We start from the raw sequence: 20,653 nt of genomic DNA on the forward strand, positions 1-20,653 counted from the left end.
CCAACCTAACATGGCCTTCTTCCCTCTCTCGTCTTTGCACCATCACATTCCACACAACACAGTGTGGGGAGAAGCCTCATCCTTTATGCTACATAATGAGATCTCCTTCGTGTGCACAAGTTTTCTGCTTCTTGTGTGGTAAGTGTTCATGAGGGGTGCACCCCTCCTAGACTTCTCTAAACTCAGGTTGAGCCACAATCCCCACAACCATTGAGATGCACCACATTGCATCAGCAGGAGGTGTTTTTCTTGCTTTTGTTTTTTGTTGGAAAGTGTAATATTTGCACCATATGCCTAGGCTCGTTCCAGCTAATGGGACTGATGCCACATATGAATCATGAGTTGAATGTATAAAAACTGCAGCTTTGTCACTGCTGTTTCTGGATGGATAGTGTGCACAGGGAAAAGTAGAGTGGGAGCAAAAGAAAATGTTGATTGACTCCTAGACCTGGAGTTGCTCGTTAGAAATTATAAAAAATGGTGGCTCTGCTCAGAAGACATGGGCATAAAAAAGCTCGGAATGCTTAATGCTCAAATTTCCCTAAAATTATATAAATGGAAGTAAACTTTTATTACCATTTGGTCAAGTGTAGCATAACTTGCATTCATATTTCATTGTTAGTAATGGAGGTATGTGGAGATACACACAGACCTTGAGACAGCTGTTGTTTAATATTGCATACAGGCTAGCAGTTCATTGAGAGTAGAGGAGATAAGCCTGAAGGTAGGATCTCAGAAGAAGGCAGTTCTTCATGCACAGCTTTTGTCAATCCTGATTTGGTTTGAAAATGAAAATCATGGAATACCAAAATCAAAGGAGAGTTGATTCAGGGAAAGGGCAAGGGGATGATCCCAGAAAGGGTGATGTGATTGCCAGGAAAATGTCAGGTGAGTTTCCATTTCCTCATTCAAGTCCAAAGGTGCTGGTTTCTTCTACTGCTGTTAGCAGCTTTTCATATAACATGGAGTATGAGGGATAAGGTGGAAGATCCAGTCGGTTGAAGCATGTGTGTGCCCTGAATGGGGAGAAAAGATTGGTGAAGGTGTTTGTTTCAAGGTACAACTGGTCTGTATGTATCTGTATGTATCTGTGATCAATCTGAAGGTATGAAGCAAAAGGGAATAAAAAATGAGCACAACCAGGTTTTGGACCACCATATAAGATTGCAACTAAGAACGATGGCCTTCTAGGCATGAATAAACTAGTTGAGGGAGTAGAATAACTAGAAACATTTACAAGCAAACCACACTCATCAATCGACAATATCAGTTTTATTCTGCAGTTGAAATATGAATTGGATGTGATCAGTGAAGGAGGCAGAAACATCATTAGTACTACAGGATCATATTCCCAAGTCTCCTTGTCTAGCTCTGATTTCTGGGCCACAGTAAACCATGTGTATTGATGTAGAGATGCCACCAGATGCCCTGAAATTCTGAGATCCAATGCTCTATCAAGTCAGGTGTGCCCTGGAGACAGTGTGACTCTTCTGTTTCAGGGGGACACAGCTAACCTGACATCAGAGTGCGTCACTTCCAAGAACAGCTGAGCTTTTGGAATAGTCTTCCCTGGTTGCCTGGAGCATCCCTGTGCCCTGAGTTCTGCCTTATTTGTCATATCCTTCATTCATCCTATGGGCCCACGCACACCAGTATCTGGTCTAGATAACAAATGGCTTTCCCTGCCTTGCACTAATGCACGGACCAGGACCAGACCCCGTATTACCTACATAGGGCTCAGTGGTGAGCCCGAGAGGCCCAGGACACAGTTTCCCCTCGTGGAACTTCAAATAACCTGACTAATTTCTTCCTGTCAGATGTGCTTTGTTTTTATGGAATTGTTGGTTGAGGCCAAGGTCTATACCAAAGTAGGGAGAAAGGTGGATGGGTGCAGCTCAAGGTCAATTTAATGTCTTTTGCTTCCTAAAAGGTGTGTTGCAATGGTGTCTTGAAAAGCCAACCAGCACAGAAAAGGGCACATGAAAATGGAACGAAATAAACTAAACTAAACTAAACTAAACTAACAATAAACGAGAAGATAAAACATCACAAAACAAACATATACACAATAAGACTAAACAAAACTCTAAGCAAAGAGACCATTCCCCTTCATTTGAATTTCACTTGGGATACTGAATTCTTCTTTTAATTACAAGATCCTTAAGGAAGTTGTGTATTGTTTATACCTTTGTTTTCAGAGTTCCTGACCAGGCTGATGCAGTGCTCAGGGTATGAGAGAGATTATTTGGGTGATGGGGAGGTGGGAAGAGGGAAGAGGGAAGAGGGAAGAGGGAAGGTGGGTTCTCCTGCACGGGAAGAATAGTGGGAGGATGCTGATGTTTTTGCCTCTCAGCATCCATTTCTCCTTCTCCTGGCCATAGCTCCCTCACTGTTCTTGTAAAACTAACCCCCGAACTCCTTGTGCCCCCACAAGCTCCAAGGGTGGGCACAGGATAGGAGTGTATCTGGCCTTAGGTCTTAAGGATTTACCTGGGAAGAAGCATAAAAATAGACCAAGATTAGCAGAGTCTCAGATTATGATTGAAGATTCAAACAGGCCTCTGTTGACCTCACAAGAGAATAATTAAAATGTCTTACCTAAACTCATTTGAGTAAAAGTGGAAGAGCACTCAATGTAGGATGACAATTACAGCGACCCTTCTCTATGTTTAGAAAGATTAAAACAAAGACATGCTCCGGTTTCTGGCTAACCAAGTTAAGTAGGGTGGGAAAATCCCAAATATGCTTCTGAAACTAGCTGAACTAGTTAGGAGCAAGGTATGAGCAGCCATCATTGCCTTGGTTTTCTTCCTCTGGCCATTTTAACTGGCACTCATGAGTGGAAATGTTACGTCAAAGATCCCATATTTGCAAAATAGCTGGAACCAAATGAATTGTGTAGAAGATACTTTCTGGGAATAATCTGAAAGCATTAGCAAATGGCACCTCTTCAAGACCTAGCATGGCTACCCAGTTTCTTCGAGTTGCTTTTACTGCATTTATCACCAGCTTTGGTTGATTCTCTTAAGTAGACTGTAGTTTGTAATTGAGAATGAATGAACACAATCAAATCATGGTTTGATTCAGCATTCTTCTTCTTTTTTTTAATGTTTATTTTTGAGAGAGAGACAGAGAGAGAGACAGAGCACGAGCAGGGGAGGGGCAGAGAGAAAGGGTGAGACAGAATCTGAAGCAGGTTCCAGCCTCTGAGCCATTCAGTGCAGAGCCCAATGTGGGGCTCGAACCCACGAACCATGAGATCATGATCTGAGGTGAAGTCAGACGCTTAACCGACTGAGTCACCCAGGTGCCCTTGATTCAGTATTCTTAAATGCTTGCAGTTCTCCAGGCATGGTTCTGACAGCATAGAACACCTGCTCATTCCCTCCCTAGGCTCTGGGCCCAGTGCTCCCGTGTGCAGTAGGTGGCAGAGAAAGCACAAAACCAGGGGTTGGAAGACGTCTATTCTGATTACAGCCTAGCCACTTGCTAGCTTTATCACCTTGGGAAAGTCAGTTAATCTTTCTAAGCCTCAGTTTTCTCACTTGTAAAATGAGGGCAATAATATATGCTTTGTGTACCTCAGGGGGTTGTAGTGAGGACCAATGTTAGAATGCACATAAATGCCTTTTGTAATCTGTGAATATTTATTTATTTATTTATTTATTAACTTTTCCTTTCTTTTTTTTTTTTTTAGTTTTCTTTATTTTTTTAATTTAATTTTTTAATTTTTTTTAAATTTACATCCAAATTAGTTAGCATATAGTGCAACAGTGATTTCAGGAGTATATTCCTTAGTGCCCCTTACCCATTTAGCCCATCCCCCCTCCCATAATCCCTCCAGCAACCCTCAGTTTGTTCTCCATATTTATGAGTCTCTTCTGTTTTGTCCCCCTCCCTGTTTTTATATTTTTGTTTCCCTTCCCTTATGTTCATCTGTTTTGTCTCTTAAAGTCCTCATATGAGTGAAGTCCTATGATTTTTGTCTTTCTCTGACTGACTAATCTCACTTAGCATAATACCCTCCAGTTCCATCCACATAGTTGCAAATGGCAAGATTTCATTCTTTTTGATTACCAAGTAATACTCCATTGTATATATATAACACATCTTCTTTATCCATTCATCCATCCATCGATGGACATTTGGGCTCTTTCCATACTTTGACTATTGCTGATAGTGCTGCTATAAACATGGGGGTGCATGTGTCCCTTCAAAACAGCACACCTGTATCCCTTGGATAAATGCCTAGTAGTGTAATTGCTGGGTCGTAGGGTAGTTCTATTTTTAGTTTTTTGAGGAACCTCCCTACTGTTTTCCAGAGTGGCTGCACCAGCTTGCATTCCCATGTGAATCATCATCTAAACATAAGATTCTCTTAATAATGCAACCACAACTGCAGTTATAATTTCCGGAACTGTGTCACACCTGTGGGTACTCAAAAGCCTCTTTCATATAAACCACTGGTAAATGAATCACCCACCCTGATCTCCCATTTGTGCAACTGATACTTTGGAACTCCACATGAATCTTTTCAATCATGCCAGGTCAATTTTCACTCTGTTGTTGTTAATCTAGGGTTCCAGCATTTTGAGATAATTCAGGATTTAGATTGTGCCAATCACTGTATTATTTGCCCTTATACTTTGTAACGTCTACAGTGTCTCCTTGATTTTTTCCAAGTTGTTGATTAAAATGGTAACCAATGATAGCATGCTCCTCCCCAGAAGAGACCACTTTAAGGCTGGCCAAAAGCAAACAACACTACTAAAAGCAAACAAAGCAGCTCTCTGCTGCTGGTTGTTCAGCTAGTTGGGAGGCCAATTTTAGAAGTCCTGTCTCCCCTTCATGTCACTTTCTTCCACTGTCCAACCATAGCCTCCCTGTACATATGGTTCTTACTCTCAGGGGTGCCTGAGTGGTTCAGTCGGTTGAGTGTTCAACTTTGGCTCAAGTCACGATCTCATGATTTATGAGTTCAGGTCCAGCATCAGGCTCACTGCTGTCAGTCTGTCAGCCTTTCAGCGCAGAGTCAGCTTTGGATCCTCTGTCCCCCTCTCGCTATCCCTCCCCCATTTATGATCTCAAAAAGAGAGAGAGAGAGAGAGAGAGAGAGAGAGAGAATAACAGATGGTTCTTACTCTCAGTACTACTAAACCTATTCTTTTTCAACTTGAACCTCTTGATCCCCAAATCCAGAGGCCCATTCTCTTCCCACACCTCCTCAAGCTTTTTAAAAGCCTTTGATATCTTTTCTTCTTGAACATCTCTCTCCTCTTGCCTTCTCTATGGCTTCTCAGTGGCTGTCAGTTTCCCTTTCAAACTCCCAATTGCTCCCTCAAGCCTCCTTTGTAGCCTTATAGCCTACAGAGCAGGGTTTTTCACCTTGGCACAACTGACATTTTAAACTTGATAATTCTCCATTATGAGGGGCTGTCTTGTGCATCGCAGGTGTTTAGCAGCATCCTTAGCCTCTACACTAGATGCCACTAGCCCCTCCCCAACAACCAAAAATGTCTCCAGACATTGCCAAATGTCCCCTGGGGGGCAAAGTCATCTCTCCCATCCCTCTTGAGAGCCATCCCTATAGAGTAAGTCAATATCTACCTCAACCAGGCCTTCCCCTCCACCTGGGCTTGGGCTCAGTTTACATCTGCAGTGGAGCATGTTGTTAGAATTCTGTTTGCAACTTTTAGGCCAATCTGCCCATGACTCATAGTTCTGGAATCCCTGGTTCCCACTCCAAATGTAAACCCTTAAGTTCCCCTCCTCTCCTTTATTCCATCTCCATGCTGCCTTGTGATGTGTCTATTCAGACTAGCTTCCACGCTTTTCTTTCTTTGGAGCCTCTCCTCTGTTCCCTCCCCAGTCCTTGTTGTACAGTAAGGAAACTCTCCCACTCTCCCTTTCTGGACGTGGCCTACAAGTCTTAGTATCCTGTCTCAGTCCCCATGAGTAGAGATGGTCAATGGTCATCCTGCCACATTCTTTGATGTGAATGAGCACTTTGCTCACCCTCCACTACCAATTCTAGATCATTACTTTTGAGTCTTTGATAAAAAGTTTCTGTTCCTTTTACTCAGCTATAACAAAGGATGAGATCTTGCCGTTTGTGACAACATGGATGGACCTTGAAGGTATTATGCTAAGTGAAACAGATCAGACAGAGAAAGAGAAATACCAAATGACTTCACTTATATGTGTAATGTTAAAAACAAAACAAAGCAAACAAACAAAAAGCAGAAACAGACTCATAAATACAGAGAACAAACTGATGGTTGCTGGGGGTGGGGTGGGGAGGGAGGTTGGGCAAAATAGGTGAAGGAGAGTGGGAGGTACAGAGTTCCAGTCACAGAATGAATAGGTCACAAGAATAAAAGGCACAACCCAGGGAACATAGTTAATGGCACTGTCATAGCATTGTATAGTGACAGATGGTAGTGACACTCATGGTGAGCACAGCATAACCAACAGACTTGTCCAATCACTATGTTGTACACCTGGAACTAATATAACATCTTGTAGCAACTATCCTTCAATTAAAATGAATAAATAAAAATAAAGGGAAACAATGTTTAAAAAATTCTATTTCTCTGAATCTTGTGCCACTTAGATATTTTTCTATAATTACAGGTTTTATTTGGCATTTTATTTCAATCAAATAGGATAGATTAGAAGAGTGTACTACCTGCAGGTAATAAGGGTAAAGTATTGTTTTTTTTCTTAATTTTTTAAATGTTTATTATATATTTTTAAAAGAGAGGGAGAGACACAGAATGAGCAGAGGAAGGCAGAGAGAGAGGGAGACACAGAATCTGAAGCAGGCTTCAGGCTCTGAGCTGTCAGCACAGAACCTGATGTGGGGCTTGAACTCATGAACAATGAAATCATGACCTGAGCCGTAGTCGGATGCTTGACCGACTGAGCCACTCAGGCGCCCCAGGGTAAAGTGTTGTTTTGAGGAACTTGTATTTCAGACAGACAGACCTGCACACACACACACACACACACACACACACACAAGTAGATACACATGTACTGGGTTGTGACGTTATGTAAAAGGTATTTCTTTCTGTGGCCTATGATTAAAAAGTTTGCAAATCAGTGCTCTAGATATACCTTCCATACCTTCTGACCTTCCAGCTATAATTACATTTATTAAAATCTCTATCACTTTGCTTAAATCCTTCCCATTCTCAACACATTCTCAACAGACTGTGTAGCTTCTGAGTCCACATGGATGACCTGTTCAATGCCCTAACATGCTAGCTCCTTGACCTCAACCTTAGTCACTGTCCCACCTGTCTTACACCGAAGTTTATCAGGCACTGTAAAATTACATCCTAGAAACAATTATTCTCAAAGTCCTCTTTCCTAACCCTCCTATAGTTTTGGGGAGGCAAGGGCTTGGATTGATGTAAAGGTTTTATTTAGCTGGGCTATGATTCAGGTTTGGTTGCGTCAGTATTTGGCATTCTCATCTGGGCATCCAGTTGTCTGTAGAGGGGAGATCTGCAGACAAAGCAGCTCCAGACCACCTCTCCTCCCAGTGTGGGCAGTGTGCATTGAGCTCACATTCTCTGGGAAGTCCCGGGTCATCCTGTGTCTGCTTGACTCTCCTGCCAGCCTCTGGGCCCTTCCCTGCCCCAACTCATTGCAGATATTGCTCCCGCCCAGCTCAGGGCCTCCTGCTACCTGCCACGTCACCTGGCCAGGTCTTTCCAAACTACCATTCTTAGAAGTCAGAAGTTACTTCTTTCTCTTCACACATTGGTGACACTTTTTAGGTTCTTGGATCTTCAGAAAATGCACAAGAAAGACTAGTTAGGGGTTACTATCCAGGGGGTCATTTTCACCGTCCTCCCAGGAGCATCTCAGCCTTTGCTTCTTAGGGTCCTCCTGGTCCAGGGTGAAGTCCCTGCCTCCCCAAAGAATCCTCTCTGGGGTTTGTGGAACAGCAGACTTTTTAGGGATGCCTTGGCCCCGATGCGAAGAGCCTGACGATAAGCCCAACATCCACCTCATAAGCTGTTTGTGTAGGTGAATAGAATTAATGCACAATTCAAAGCTACTCAAAGCAAATACGTCATTAGACTCAATCTGTGATCCCCAAATGACAAAAGCAATTCCTATTTCCATTTCCTAAAGAACAAAACTGAGACTCCTCAGCAGGGGCTTCTCTCTGTGATTCACCAAACTATCTCTCTCAACCTTATCCCTTGTGAGTATCACTTAGGACATTCTGTCCTCCATGCTGGCCCAGCACTCCTTCCTGAACACATGCTGGCCACCTCCCACCCCCAGGCCTTGCTCAAGCTGCTGCTTCAGCCTAGAGTTCCCCTCCACCCATTCCTTGGCCCTCAATGCTCACCTAAATACCAGCTTCTTTGTGGCATCTCCTCCTACCAGCTCAGCTGGGATTATTAGGTCTGTGTTCTACATCCTCATAGCACCTTGTTTTTATCTTCCCTTCTCAGTGCCCCTTGGATAAGTTGTAACTTATTACTACTGGGCTGCCCTCTTTCCTAGACTATAAGACTACCTTCCTCTGGGAAGGTAGGTGGTTGTATCTTAGTCCCTCCTCGGGGTGGAGGCTATCATCAAATGGTGACTCAACACATTCTCCAAAATAAGAACAGAATGTTTCCAAATAACCTTGTCTTTCAAATCTATCATTAAACTAGACAAATGGGAATCTTGCCTTTTTAGCATTATTTTCTTGCCAGATTTAATTCAGTAGGTTCAGCCATCAGCAGAACCATGCAAATGAGCCCTGAGGGGCTGCTGAGCAAGTGGGTGAAGCCAGGGCTGAAAATTGTGCCAAGGCTTTTGGCTGTTATTAACCAGCTGGGAATGAGCTCTGTTTCCTGGGCCTCCTGATGCTCACTGGCATCAGGTGACTTGTCTTCAGGACATTAGAAGGTGTGGGAGATCTGGATGCAAATCATAGTTCAGTAAATCCTTCCATCGGGATTTAGCAATGGTATCTGGGAAGTCATGTGGAAATAGAGCTGAATGAAATGTGAATCTCCTTTTATAATTAGAAAGTATCATAGAAGAAAGTAATATGGATCAATCTTTTCTTTTGTTGTTGAGTAGGATTTATTACTGTAGTACCTATACAGAAGCATGTCTTTAGTGCTCTTTATTTCAGGGCAGGAAAAGGCTGCCCAGAGTGGATTATGAAGGACCCAGGAAGTGTAGGGATTAAAACTCACAGTGTAGGAAATTCATCTGTTAAACTGCCGGGATCTTTAGTGTCTCCTTTTTTGCATTTATCCCACAATAATCTCCTTGACAGCTTGCTATATAGAAGTCTCTCTAGAGGCCTGAGATACATATAGTCTTGTCCTCACATGGTTTAAAACACAGTAGGATAGGGGCACCTGGGTGGCTCGGTTGGTTAAGTGTCTGACTTCAGCTCAGGTCATGATCTTGCGGTTCGTGGGTTTGAGCCCCATGCTGAGCTCTGTGCTGACAGCTTGGAGACTGCAGCCTGCTTCCGATTCCATGTCTCTCTCTCTGTCCTCCCCCACTTGCTCTCTGTCTCTCTGTCTCTCTCTCTCAAGAATAAATAAACATTAGGAAAACATAGTAGGAAAAGTGTGACACGTACATGCATAACTATCCTACAGAGTATCAAGTGACATGCTGGAGGAGTACAGATATGGCGTTGGAAGGGTTATTTTGGGCTTCCAGCCTCTCCTCCCACCCTCCCCAGGTGAGACATTCCTCCTTAAATTAAACGGCTATGTACAGATTGGAAAGCTTCCCACAACTCACACACGGACCATGACATTATTGCCCAAACACCATCAATAGTCCAAAAATAACTAAGAATATGGTCTAAATTCACATCCCAGAGACTCTTCATTGGCACCTTTCATCAGTAACTCGTAACAAACTGTAGGTGGTGGGGAATTCTATCCTAAAGGATCATCATCCAAACTTAATAACAAAGTATACTTGGTGGGTTTCCTGAAGGCTGGCAGGAGCCCGTACCTGGGGAGAGACGTAATCTTCCCCCACTTCTCTATGCAGAAACGCCGAAGCCCATTGCTTCCTCGAAGGGCTGCGAAGCCTTCGTAGGGCACGCTTGACGTTCCCGTGACGAACTGAAGTAATCTCAGTCTCTGCTCATTATTGAAGCGCTCCACGGCGGCCCAGAACCAGCGGATCACAAGATGCCCATCATGATAACCTGAATGGGGCAGAAGGAGGAAGGGAGGATGTGCAGAGAGGAGGAGGAAGGGAGAGAGGCGAAACACGCAGCAGGTGCAATGGGGACCGACTAGCTGCTGCTGGCCTGCTGATTTCTCTGACGGCCTTCACACAAGTCTAAGACCATCTGTGTAGTTAGGTCAAATTTTATAACAAAAGCAGATTTAGAAAGTAGCCATTTTATTAAAAGATTTTATGCTCTGAGGGGTGTCCTCAGAGATGTCTGCTTTCTATGTAAACAATTGGGACCACACTAGTCATTTTCCTGCCTCATATAAATGAGACAAGGAGTGGCTAGAGATCCTTGGGACCCTAAGAGACAAAACCCTCTATGAACATAATATTTCACTGTATTTTCTCTGTTCTGAGGTCTTAGCTCTTGGTAACTGCATACCGTGGGACAGTCTAGGACTTAAGAAGGACGGAAGGTAAACAACAAGCGTAGAGAACAGAAGATGCTGGAATCTCCAGTGGCCATTAGTGATTAGTGCTTCCGGAACAGCTGCTCTCAGGCCATTTGGGTCCATGGAAGAGGTATTGAGCCGCTGTCACTGTACAGTTGGGAGAGCAAGCTTGGGTCACCTGATTCAGGTAAATGATTCACCACCCCTGCAAATGCAAGAGGCACTCCAAGATGGGAGAGATGTATGTCAGCCGGGGTAGAAAGAGAGAAGTGAGGTGTACGCTGAGCGCAGGAAGGCTTTGTGGGAGTGGAGAACAGGAGAAACGGAGAACAAGAATGAGGAAGAAATATGCAGGGAACTGCAAGCTGACTAGTGCAGAGAGGGGTCTGAGGGAAACTGGCTGAGGGCCATAGAGGGCTGTAGCAGCCAGGCAGAGACACTGGGACTCGACTCCTTGGTTTTCCCCTGCCATGCCAAGAAGTGCCCAGCGGTCCCACACAGGCTTCTCATGGCTGAGTACACTGGGGAGACGAGGGAGGCTGGGATGGCGGGCCCAGCTTTCTGTCTATGGCTCCGACTGAGGTTTCTCTGTCATATTTTACACAAAGAAATGGTTTTGAGCCTTAAAAACAAAACACTTTCAAAAGTAATACGGAGTTTGTTTTGTGGATAAGGAAATGGCTTGGTGAAAATGTCTCAAGAAGACTAGTTTGGCAGCGTGAAGGCCAAGAGTTAGGAGAAGTTTAGGGTTTGGAGAGACAACAGAACCAGGTTGCGGCGAACTGAGACGGAGGGGAAGAGGATTCCAGTTCCAGCTGGAGCGGAGACGCTTCCTTTACAGCATGTAACCTAGCTCAGGAGCTGGTCTCTGGGTGGCCATCTCGGTCATGCAACTACATGCAGTTAGGCCAGAGATTACAGTAATGGGGATCACCTGAAGGAACATTCAGGATGGAAGTCACTGGAAGGCTTGTTAGGAGAACCTACTCTGCGTTGAAGGCCAAATCGAAGTAAGGCCAAATTTTATTCACCCTTTAAGAAGTTCTGAAATATATATCATATATATAGCTATAACATGGCATATTATATTTATAACTATACATGGAATATAAATATAAAAGGAATATTATTCAACCACAAAAAGGAATGAAGCAGCGAAACACACCTTGAAAGAGAATGTCTAATGAAAGAAACCAGATCCCAAAGACCACAGATTGTATGACTCTGTATGAAATATCCAGAATAGGTAAATCTACAGAGACAGAACGCAGAGTGACGGCTCTCAGATATGGGAAGCAACTGCCGAATGAGTCCGGGGTTTCCTTTCGGGGTGAGGGCAATGTTTTGGAACCAGCGAGAGGTGATGGTTGCACAACATTGTGAATGTACCAAATACCACCTCACTGTTCACTTTAAAATGGTTAATGTTATGATCTATTTCACTTCAATATAACATGTTTTATATTGAATATATTATTATATAAATAAATATTAATATATTTATATTGAAACATGTTTCACTTCAATATAACAGTGTGTCTGTGCTGGGCCCTGCCGTCTCACCTCCCCGGTACTCTGTGTTATTCCGCCAGTCATTCAGGTCGATTTCTGCCGTGCCCGCTATCACCAGCTCCAGCTCCCTGGCGTCGAACACAGAGACAAGCCTCGAGTCTACCACCTGAAATACAGATTAGGCTTCAGGTACAACCACACTGAAAGGTTTTGTTCACTTATTATTACTTCTGTGGGTTAAGCTGGGAAACTGATCATCATTTACAACTTTTATTTTCTCTTTAAAACAATTTTTTTTAACATTTATTTATTTTTGAGAGAGACAGAGAGACAGAGAGAGAGTGGAGGAGGGGCAGAGAGCGAGAGGGAGACACAGAATCTGAAGCAGGCTCCAGGCTCCCAGCTGTCAGCATAGAGCCTGATGTGGTGCTTAAACCCACACACAGAGATCGTGACGTGAGCCAAAGTCGGTTGCTTAACCGACTGAGCCACCCAGGCTCCCCTACAACTTTTTAAAAAATGTACTATCATGTTTAAGTTCAAAATCGTGACTTACACATTTGAAACACAACCCATTCACGAGCTGTGAACTCAAAAAAGGTCCCAGGGTTTTCACTCCCTCTGATACTCCCTCTCAGAATGATGTTATGGGCAAACCTGACTTGACTTTCTCTAGTCACATTTAAGTTCCAAGTATCCTTGCATTTTAAAGGCAAAAATCCAAACACTGTAGTGACTTGATGTTAGTATTATCACTTCATTTAAAAGGTATCCTCTCTTCCACATAAAACTATGACTTGTTTCCTAGGAATGGGCATTCTATATTAAAACAACTGTATTTTCCTTCCTTTCTCCCCTCTCTTCCTTCCTCCCTCTAAAGAGGGAAGACCTCCTTTGTGAGGGCGCTAAGCTCTGACTTTATACCTTATTTGTGTCACACACAACTGAACACCTGAGGTCAGTCGGTACCTCCTCTAATCAAAGTAGAGATGGACAAGCCAGTGAGCCATGTTGTTGTCCATCACAGCAGGGAAAGAAAACTTTCCAAGACTCAAGCCTTGAGAAAACATTTACAGTGTCTTGTTTCTTAATTGCAAAAGTTTAAGGGTGTCGACGTTTGGAGCATAGGAAGCTGGAAGCTGTCCCTGTCCTCTTGATTTACCACCTCAGTATGGATTACGTGGCACCCAGTGACACTACAACAAAAGAGAAATCTACCAAGAGTGGACAATGCCCTCGAATGCCTTCGCTTCACTTATTTTTATTTCGCCGAACGAAAGGAAACACACACGCACAGCTCTTGACAGGAGATAACAAAAGTTTTCCTATCTGGCACACTGGGGCCACAACAATATCTTTGTGAGAGCATTTTTCACCTACCGTAAGAGTTTGGTTTTCCAGAGAACTCTGACACCTTCTTCATCCACCCCAAGGGTCTCCTCTTTGCCCTCTGGTGACGGGAGCTGAGCCCTTTGCCCGCCTTGGTTCTTCTTCTCCGTTTTCCCCACAAGCCACCCTCCTCACCTCATAGAAGCCCCGCACCAGGGCCTCGGTCTGCTGCACCACACCGCGCTCCACCCGCCACTTCACCATCCTCTCGATGTACTCCTTCTTGTTCTTCTCCGTCACCTGCGTGTTGGCTCCTCCAGATTTCAACTCCCTTTCCGTTACCTTGTGGGGAAACAGAGAGACTGTGATGCTTGTCAACTCAGTGGATCGTGCAGTGACTCACATCAATTCTAGGAGGATGAACTATTTACAAAAAGTCTTCTTCAACGTGGCTTCTGCATTATTGCCTCCTTAGTTCTTGTTCCTTTCCTGGAAGCTACTAAAAAAAGCTCTGCGTGTTCTAAGATGATACTGATGCACCTTACTGCAGTTTTTGTTTTATAAAGAGGAAACATGTTTCTTTAACTCAAGAGGCATAATGGAAATAAAAGAAAAGTGCTCCTGGTTGTCCCAGGGGAACAGATGGACCAGAATGTCCTTATACCATAATAACACATTCAATTTCCCCAAATCCCAATTAGATCAAATTCTCAACAGCCACCAGCCTCCCCACCCGAAGCAGATCATTGGCAGAAAAATAGCAGATAATGAGAAGATGGTTTTTACATCTCAGTGTAATAGTGGCTGAAGAATGACAGACTGAGAAAGGAAACAGAATGACAATGCCACTTAACGTGGTGACACTTGTTTGTTAGGACAAACGAGTCACTGAGAAAAGTTACGATCTGTGTTCTGTCTTTTGAAAGGCAAGAGGGTGGGTAACATATTAGACATTTTTTTTTTATCAGAAAGCTTTGGTGTTTGGAGGGGGTCATCTTAAATTCACTTAAGGGGCTCACCTCATGTCTCAAAGCTATAAGACATGTAAGGCATACCTCTACTTAGTCATTGGCTTAATAAACATAGATATGTATATTTGCACTCATTGACACAGCTACCCGAACAAATAGTCCACAAAAGGCTGACAGTTATTTTTCTCTCCAGCACTTAGGTGATTAGTGCTAATCACAAAATACTGGCCGATTATAACATCCTACTTGCCACTAATTCTCCACATTCCTTGGAACCTCTGATTTTTAGCTGCCCAGTAAAAGACTTTATTTCCTAACCTCACTTGCAGCTGGGTGTGCCCTGTAACTAAATTCTGGCCAATACTCTGTAAGCGGGAATGTTGTATGGCACTTTCAGGAACCCCCTGAAAGGGAGGGGTTGTTGCTCCTTTGTCCTGATGCCTCAGGCAGGAACATGATGGTTCGGGAACTATTAGCATCTGGGCCATAAGTGCAGATGCCCTTGGTAGGTGTTGCAGCCTTGGGTTGCCTGCCTCTACACTTTTCTGTGAGGGAAGAATAAACTGTTCGTTTCAGCTGGGTCATTTTGGGTTTCTTCTCTGGCAGCTGACTCTAATCCTAACTAACACACCCAGGAAACGCCCATCATGTCTTTCACCTGCATCTATCTGTCTGCTCCGCAGTGTCTCATAACTTGCCAAAAGAAGGGCTATAACTCGGTTTCCTAAAACCCAAGTCATAGTTCTTAGTGACCTCATTTGAAGAGGAACGAGACACCCATTTACAGAGATATGAGTTATTCTAGACCTATGGCACATCCTCTTTGGGAACATCTTAAACTTTTCTGAGTTGTTCCTATGCCACATACCCGTGAAGGATGGCTCTTTGTTTTTTAGATATTATTTTTTCCTTCTAATTTTATATATTCAGTTATTTGTGGTTTACCTCATTTTTTTAAGTAGGTAATATGCATCCATGGAATAACATTCAAGTGGCATAAAAGGCCATAAATGAAAAGCAAGCTTCTTTCTCATTTCATCTCCCAGCCATACAATCTCCCTACCTGGAGAAAAATTGCCCTTACTTCTCTTCCAGGAAGATTCTATGTATTTATCAGAGAATATGTATATATCATCTCGTTTTGCTCACAAACAGTAGCATATTATATACACTGTTCATCACCATACTTTTCACTTAAAAATGTAAGAATTGTTTTATACCAATTTAGAATTGACTTATTCTATTTTTGTTATAATACCCTATTTATTGTTTATGATTTACATGTAAGTTGATGGGCTGGGATGTCTTGCATTTTTTAACCACACATCCCAATAGCTCACTATTCTGTTGTGTGGATGTATCATAATTTATTTAACCAATGCTCCGTTGCTGGACATTTATATTGTTTCAGATCTTTTTCAAGTATCAACAATGCTGCAGTGAAGATCTTGATACATTACTCATTTGAATTAGGTGTGAATAAATATATTAGCAGGACAAATTTCTAGACATGGGTGCTGAGTCAAGGGCAGGTGCATTTATTTTCTTATTTTTCTTAGTTTAATTATTTTAATTTTTATTTAAATTCCAGTTAGTTAGGGGCACCTGGGTGGCTCAGTTGGTTAAGCGTCCAATTTTGGCTCAGGTCATGATCTCATGGTTTGTGAGTTCAAGCCTGCATCCGGCTCTGAGCTGACAGCTGGGAGCCTGGAGCCTGCTTTGGATTCTGTGTCTCCTTCTCTCTCTGCCCCTCCCCAACTTGTGCTCTGTCTCTCTATGTCTCTCAAAAAATAAATAAATGTAAAAAAATTTTTTTTTTAATTCCAGTTAGTTAACATACAGTGTAATATTAGTTTCAAGTGTAGAATTCAGTGATTCACCACTTACATACAACACCTGGTGGGGGTGTGGGTAGGTCCATTTAGAATGAGAGTAGCTATCCCAAAGGTGCCCTTCATGGAGAGTGAACCAAACTTCTATCTACACTCCCATACAGCGTGCCTGTTCTCTACACCATCTCCAAAACAGAATACTGTTAAACTTTCTGACTCAAGATAATCTCATAAGAGAAAATGGCATTTCACTATGCTTTAATTTACATTTTTTTTTAACGTTTATTTATTTTTGAGACAGAGAGCATGAACAGGGGAGGGTCAGAGAGAGGGAGACACAGAATCCGAAACAGGCTCCAGGCTCCGAGCTGTCAGCACAGAGCCCGGCGCGGGGCTTGAACTCACAGACTGCGAGATCTTGACCTGAGCCGAAGTCGGCTGCCCAGCCGACTGAGCCACCCAGGCGCCCCTACATTTTTACAACTTGTGAATGAGATCGAGTATTTCCTCATATTTCCGTTTCTGGGAACCATGTATTTTTTGCTAATTTTCTATTGTGTTGTTGGTCATTTCTTATTGATGTGGGATCTCTTCCAATGTTGAAAGAATAGGCTTTTGTCTGTGTAATACATTACAGTGTATTCGATATTATGCCATGTTTACTTTGCTTATGTTGTATCGTGGCCACATAGAATTAAAACAATAATTTTAGTTTGCTATGTCAATCTCTGCTTTTATGACTTTGAAAGTTGGGTCATATCTACAGGAGCATTCCTTACTGGAAGATTAAAAATAAAAATCTTGGCATTTTCGTCTTTTTATTTATTTATTTTTAATGGTTCGCTTTCTGATCCAGGTGGAATTAATTTTGGTGTAATGAGTTAGGTTAGGAGTGTAACTTAAACTTTAAGATGACTACCCATTTGTCTTAATAAAACTTTCTAAATGATTACCTTCTACTACAGGACAGATATAAAGAATGAACTAAAAGAAGTCACACACAGGGAACAGTGTATTTTATACTTTCATCTAGTACAAGGTAGGACAGTCATGTGAATCGTATATTCTTTTTTTTTTTTTTTTAAGATTTTATTTTTTAAGTAATCTCTACACCCAAAGTGATGCTTGGATTTACAACCCTGAGATCCAGTGTTGCATACTCCACTGACTGAGCCAACCAGGTGCCCAATGAATCATATATTCTTGAACATATTTACGTGTACCCTTTATAGTTATAAGGAGAAATAATTTTTTCTCAAATATGGAAGAGGGTATTATTCAGAATACCTGAGTGTCCTTTACACAAAGGAAATTCAACAGAATGCTGACCTGTCCAAAATTTATGATTATGGTATGGTGCTGCAGGGGTCAGTGGGTACCTCTCACACAGACTCAGCACACTGTGCACATTCATCAAGATACTTATACAGCCTATCAACTCAATTCTCACAACAACCCATTTCAAATTATCATGTGTCAGAGGCTTTTGAAATCTCTTGTAAGTGACTCAGGCTATGGTTAACCTGAAAAACTGTAACCCAGAAGATTCAAAGGTATATATACTGGTGGGAATAAAAATGCAAAGCTTTATCTTATTACTAGTATTGAGATACATGCAGTTTGGAGGAGCAAACATCTAGATGCTAGTGATAAAAAAAAGTATTTTTGTCGTTGCGCAGATAACAGAAATACCTTACAAGTGTATTTCACACTTCAAAAAATGTTTTCTGATCCATTATCATATTTGATTTTCAAAAAACTCTCTAAAGCAGATCCATGTCATAACAAGGAAAAGAAAGAAGACAAGGAAGTAGTCCTCAAAGAATTGTATTTTAAATGGATGAGATTCTTTGTTTTCTAGATTAAAAAAAAAAAATCCCATTACTTTACGATCCAGCAATCCCACTCGTCAGTATCTATCCAAAAGAATTGAAAGCAAGAACTTGAACAGGTAAATGTATACCTATGTTCACAGCAGCATTATTTACAATGGCCAAAATGTGGAAGCAACCCAAGGGTCCATCAACAGATAAATGGGTAAATAAAATACGGTATATACATATAGCAGAATATTATCCGGCCCTGAAAAGTAAGGAAATCCTGTCACATGCTGTAATGTGGATAAACCTGGAGGACATTGTATTAAGTGAAATAAGCCAGTCACACGAAGACATATACTCTATGACTCCATTTATGTGAGGTATCTAGAGCAGCCAAATCCACGGTAAGAGAAAGTAGAATGGTGGTTTCAAGGGATTGGGGAGAAGGAAAAATGAGGAATAATTGCTTAATGGCTATAGCTTCAGTTTTGCCAAATGAACAAGTACTAGAGATTATACAGCAGTGTGAATATACTTCACAAGTTTGAACTGCAGACATAAAAATGGTTAAGGTGGTAAATTTTGTGTTATGTGAATCTTCCACAATAAAAAAACAAATGGTCTTTTCCAAGCACCACATCTCACAAACCTGTCCAAAAACTTCTTCGTTAACAGTGAAAGTGAGGTCTAGGATATCTGTGATGTTGTTGTCCTTCATCCATTGCAAACTCTGGTGAAATTCCTCATCCAGATATTCCAGATCACTTAAATCACAGGGCCTGGATGCATCCCAAGGGTGAAAGGTAAACAGATTGTTAAACAAACGGCTGCCCAGACCTGGCTAAAACAATATACACTGAGTCTAACAATTTGATACTTTTGAATACATTGATGAATCTTTCCATTCATTCGATGCTTTTTTTTGTTTTTGCGAATGACAGTAATAAACATGGGATAGTTACTGACTCAGGAACTCTTGATGGCAATTGGATAAAAGTTTTAAAACATTTAAAAACAACTAAGTTTTAGATCAATTCTACTTAGTAGTGTAATGCAAAGTTTGTAATGTTACTGTAATTATTTATACAAACTGATTCATATCCTTTATATGATGTTATAATTGTCTACTCCTATGCTTACATAAAAACTCCAAATGCCTTTTTATTGTACTAAAAGGTTTATGTGATATCTAAGCATTCAGGAAAGTGAACAAACAGGAATGGTTAGGGCAAAACAGGGACAAAGGGTCAGTGGTGCCAGGGAGGTCAGCGACTGTTGTCCCATAGGCAGGGCTGCGGACCATGGCCTGCAATACACTTACAGTCTCAGGAGTGCCTTATAGAAGGGCCTTGTGAAGAAGGCATCAAGAAGGTACTGATGGATCAAAGCCAGGCCTAGGATCCGACCACTAAACCTGAACCTGGAACACAGACAAGGCAGAGCAATTTAAGGCCAGGTAGAAATTTACACTGTTAAAAATTTCAATTTGTATTTGTGTTTGATGTATTTCTTGATAATACTCATTGTAAGTTGTTTAAGGAATTTGCCAATTAATGACACAAGGGAGGTACCCATTCTCCTTCTCCTTCTTACTCTTTACCATAAACAATGCCTATGTGCTTGGTATGTGCTAAAGGAACCCTCCTTTCCCCCAGGTACCAGAATACAGTCATTAGGCTGGAATTCTCTCCTCAGAACTGATGGTATAAGGACCCAAGAGAAGAAATGCACTGTAAAGGGGAAGTCTGGAACCTAGATAAACAGTCCACATTGAACCTGAGGAGGACCTGAACCCAAGACACAGAAAATTTTTTTGGACCGTCCATCCTTATCTGTTCAGATATTCCAGAGATACCACCTGAAGGTCAAATGTGCACCTGATACCTGCCAAGAGGTGGAGAATTTGAGTATGAGTCCCATATGGCAGTTGTGCTTACAGTCAGTGGGAAGAGTTACATTGAATCACATTGTGATAAGCAATAAGCTGAGCCCACAGTGCTATTAAATACTGCCAGCCACATGCAAACAAAGAACAGGTCTCTGCTGGAAGAATTGGTCCTGTAGATCTAGCTACCTCCAGCTGTAAGGGCCTTTACCAATTTAAATCCTTGTTGGGGCAAATCCTGGGATTTTTTCTAATATCCTGGAAGTTTTGCTAATAACCTGCTTGGCTGAGTGCTGAGGCTCCCTTGGTCCCATTGTGGCCCTGCTCCGCAACCAGATTCTTATCTGCTTGGTCTAACACCCTGGTTTCCTCACTGTGTGGGCCTTGGCCATCTCTGGCTCCTATGTCCATATAACAGGGGTCTCCCTGGTCTCTTTCCATCTAAGTAGATTTTTCACCTAAGTGTGAACTTAATTGTGATTTTTCAGATGGTCTTAGTTGGAATTTCCAATTAACCCATCTTTACTACCTTTCATGAGGTTCTTTTCAGGCTCAGAAGATTTCCTATTCTTTACTATAAAAATTGTTTAAATTAATAGATCATTTGATCCCATAGAATAAGCATAATTATAAACAACACTTCAAATTGGCAATAGTCCTGGGGCTCCTGGGTGACTTA

The 20,653-nt window shown here is 42.1% G+C and overlaps 1 protein-coding gene across 1 annotated transcript in view; it reads right to left on the reverse strand.

Moving 5' to 3' along the window:
- Nucleotides 1-479: 479 nt before the first annotated feature.
- Nucleotides 480-20,653, reverse strand: part of HECW1 (HECT, C2 and WW domain containing E3 ubiquitin protein ligase 1) — a 235,951-nt gene continuing 215,777 nt past the window's right edge. Inside the window, exons 22-27 of the mRNA XM_049641299.1 lie at nucleotides 19,411-19,509; nucleotides 18,739-18,868; nucleotides 13,662-13,808; nucleotides 12,189-12,303; nucleotides 10,003-10,201; nucleotides 480-1,016 (exon numbers count right to left, since the gene is read on the reverse strand). Coding sequence (XP_049497256.1) covers nucleotides 905-1,016; nucleotides 10,003-10,201; nucleotides 12,189-12,303; nucleotides 13,662-13,808; nucleotides 18,739-18,868; nucleotides 19,411-19,509 — 802 coding nt within the window. The 3' untranslated portion in view covers nucleotides 480-904. The remainder of the gene's footprint in view (nucleotides 1,017-10,002; nucleotides 10,202-12,188; nucleotides 12,304-13,661; nucleotides 13,809-18,738; nucleotides 18,869-19,410; nucleotides 19,510-20,653) is intronic.

The sequence above is a fragment of the Panthera uncia genome, chromosome A2, assembly GCF_023721935.1.
Source record: "Panthera uncia isolate 11264 chromosome A2, Puncia_PCG_1.0, whole genome shotgun sequence".
Classification (NCBI taxonomy): Eukaryota; Metazoa; Chordata; class Mammalia; order Carnivora; family Felidae; genus Panthera; species Panthera uncia.